At 61.1% G+C, this 3,167-nt stretch overlaps 1 protein-coding gene across 1 annotated transcript in view; it reads right to left on the bottom strand.

Moving 5' to 3' along the window:
• Nucleotides 1-1,323: 1,323 nt before the first annotated feature.
• NOP56 (NOP56 ribonucleoprotein) overlaps nucleotides 1,324-3,167 on the bottom strand; it is a gene marked incomplete at its 5' end in the record, with an annotated part of 3,612 nt that continues 1,768 nt past the window's right edge. The window contains 5 exons of the mRNA XM_009082418.1: nucleotides 1,324-1,374; nucleotides 1,769-1,909; nucleotides 2,074-2,211; nucleotides 2,581-2,702; nucleotides 2,883-3,031. Coding sequence (XP_009080666.1) covers nucleotides 1,324-1,374; nucleotides 1,769-1,909; nucleotides 2,074-2,211; nucleotides 2,581-2,702; nucleotides 2,883-3,031 — 601 coding nt within the window. The remainder of the gene's footprint in view (nucleotides 1,375-1,768; nucleotides 1,910-2,073; nucleotides 2,212-2,580; nucleotides 2,703-2,882; nucleotides 3,032-3,167) is intronic.

Genomic DNA, 3,167 nt, shown 5'->3' on the forward strand with positions numbered 1-3,167 from the left:
TGGGACTACCAGTCTTGTGGGACCAGTGTGACCATAGGACCACTACTCCCATCCATGGGACCAGTGTGACTTGGACCGCTACTACCATCCATGCGACCCCCATTCCCATGAGACCAGTGTGACTGTAGGACCACTTACTCCCATCTGTGGGACCAGTGTGACTAGGACCGCTACTACCATCCGTGGGACCCCCATTCCCATGGGACCAGCATGATTGTAGGACTACTACTACCATCCATGGGACCCCCATTCCCATGGGACTCCCCCCAATTCCTGTGGGACCCTACCCATGAGGCTATTAGCAATAACCAGACCTCCAGGGCTGAGGCCCCCAGCTGCTGGCACAGGGACAGAGGCTCTGGGTGCTGGGTGGGCAGTCCCAGTGCTCCTGGTCTCTAAGAACCACCCATGGTGGCCAGTCTGGGGGCCCAGTGGCTCCTGGGGCATCCAGAGAGCACCAGCCAGTGTAAGCCCAGGGATCCCTGTGGCTCCTGGCAGTCTTGGGACCACCCATGGCTCTGGGGTGTCCTGGTGCCACGCCAGGGGTGCCTGCAAGTGCTGGGCTTGGCCATGTCATCGTCATCACGCTGTGCTCTGTACTCTGCTTGCAAATAAAGGGTCCAATGCTTGTCTTGGCCCTGCCCTGGCCCGGGGGACTCACAGCCTGGGGGTGCAGTGGGGCAGCGGGAGTGCTTGGCAGGGAGCACAGGGCTGTGGCTGCTGGGAGGGTGGGCAGAGCTTGGACCACTCCCTCAGGCCTAATGGGGGTCCTGGGCAGTGTGTCAGTGCTGGAAACACCCCCTGTGCCTGTGGGCACCCACAGCTGGGGTCCATGGTACCCCTCTCAGCTGGCAGGGGGGGCCTTCAGCCCCTCCTTGTGTCCCCACAATGCCTCCACCCCTCTCTGAGGCACAGGGACAATCTGGGGCTGCAGAGGGCCCTGGGGGGCTCAGCCCCGCAGTGAGTGCCCAGGATGGAGACTGGGACCCTGCTCTGCTGCAGGGGTCCCCTCCCTCCTCCTAACTCCCCTCTCCTTGCAGGTGCGCACGGCGGACATGGGGGGCTACTCCACCTCCCTGGATTTCACCCAGGCCGTGATAGATTCCCTGGAGTGATAACCCCTCACTCACCCCCCCCCCCAACGGGATCTCAAGTGTCCCCACAATAAACGTGGCCTTGGGGTGACACACGATGCCATCATGTCCCTCCGCCGGGGCAGGGCAGACAGGCAGCTCCAGGACAGGGTGGCCCTTGTGCCAAGGGGGGACAATGTGGTCACCCCCTGGCATGAACAGGACACAAGACATCAACCACCTCAGCCCTTTATTGGGGCAGGTCCTGTCCCCCTACACCGCACAGGCAGGAGGGGACAGCCTGGGGACAGGCCACATGCAGCCTGAGCCCCACAGGGAGGGCACAGGGGGCTGGGGCTGGGGTTGGTCAGTGTGGCCTAAGGCACAGCCCAGGGGCTGCTGGGGGCCAAAGGGACTCACGCACCCAGGCCACAAAGGGCCTCACCACGCTCAACCTTGGCCAAAGGAACTCACACGGGCCACGACATGTTCAATGTGGCCACTGTGCCACAGGACACAGCCAAGGACAGCTCGGAGCCCAGCTTGTGCCTGTCAGTCCATCAGTCTGTCAGTCCATGTGCTGGAGCACCTGCCCCAGCTCCTGCTCCCTAGTCCTCCTCTGAGTCCCTGGCTGCTGCCTTCTTCTTCTTCTTTTTCTTCTTCTTCTGCTCCTCTTCCTCCTCCTCCTGCTCCACCTCAATTTTCCTTTTCTTCTTGGGCAAAGGCTCTTCTTCCTCCTCCTCCTCTAGCCCATTCTCCTCAGGCTCAGCCTCTGCCTCCAACTCCTCCTGCTGCTGCTTCTTTTTCTTCTTCTTTTTCTTGACCACATCATTCTCCTGGAGAGAGCCCCAAAGTCAGGGTGGGTTTTGCCCCTCACTCTTGACTCCCTCATCCCTGAGGGGCCCAGGCAACCCCTCACCCCACTTGGCTGCAGGGAAGGTGGGTGAGGAAGAACCAGGACAGGGCCAGGACCCCCCTGATCCCCCAGAGGGTCCCTCACCTCTGTCTCCATCACAGAGTTCTCCTCTGCTTCCTCAGCAGCTGCTGCCAGTGCCTCCAGCCGCCGCTTCTCCCGCTTCTTCCTCTTCTTCTCTTTCTTCTCCTGTCTCCTCTTCACCTCAGCCACCACCTCGTTGGCCTGGGGATGACACAGGGGACATCAGCAGGGGGAGGGTCCCAGGGCCTGTCCCCACCCGCTGCCAGCACTGGTCGGATCAGCCTCATTAAATCAGTCTTTTGCCTCCATAGTGGGTCAGGATGGCACAGTAACATCACCTCCGACACAGCTCTCACCAGCATCTTCACAACCCACAGTCCTTTGCCTCCACCACCTCCTTCATCCCCCAGAACCTCACTTTCATCACCTCCTCCTTCATCCTGCCCCCAGCACCTATTTCCATGATCTTTATCACCTCCAGCATAGTCTTCTTCACCCCCACTACAACATCTCACCTCCATCACCTCCTCCTTCACCCCCCAACACATCCCCTCCACTCTCTCTCCTCACCTCCACCACAGCCTCCTTCATCACGTCCAGGTTCTTCCTGGGGGGCTCCCCGGTCTCGTAGAAGGCCAAACGCTCCTCCACCTGCTCCCGCAGCTTGTCCCCGAACACACTGGTGGGGATCTCTGTGGGAAGGCAGAGAGGCTCAGTCCCTGTCCTGCACCCCCCAGACCCTGTGTCCCCCCAGGTCCCCCATGCTCTGCTCAGCCCACAGGAGTCACCATTCACACTGGGTGTGAGATACTGCTGACGAAAAATGGTACCATCATGGCAGAGCAGCCCCAAGCCCTGTGCCCCATGCCCACCCGAGAAGCAGTCGATGCGGGAGGCGATGGTGCACTTGTTGGCGAGGTAGCGCGAGATGCGACCCTTGTTCTTGGCAGCTGCTCGCCCAATGAACGTGGAGTGGAAAATTAGTCCATACTTGGGGGTGTTCCCTCGCGTCTTCAGAGCCCTGCAGGAAGCATGGGGGGCATCAGGACCCCCAGATGGAGCCCACACCCAACCCCTGCACCAGCAGCCCCCCAAGACCCCAGGGATACCCTGGCCCCACGACTGTCCCCCAGCACCCCCAAAACTTGGGGGTGCCC

Source organism: Acanthisitta chloris, unplaced genomic scaffold (assembly GCF_000695815.1).
Source record: "Acanthisitta chloris isolate BGI_N310 unplaced genomic scaffold, ASM69581v1 scaffold8039, whole genome shotgun sequence".
In the NCBI taxonomy this organism is placed as follows: Eukaryota; Metazoa; Chordata; class Aves; order Passeriformes; family Acanthisittidae; genus Acanthisitta; species Acanthisitta chloris.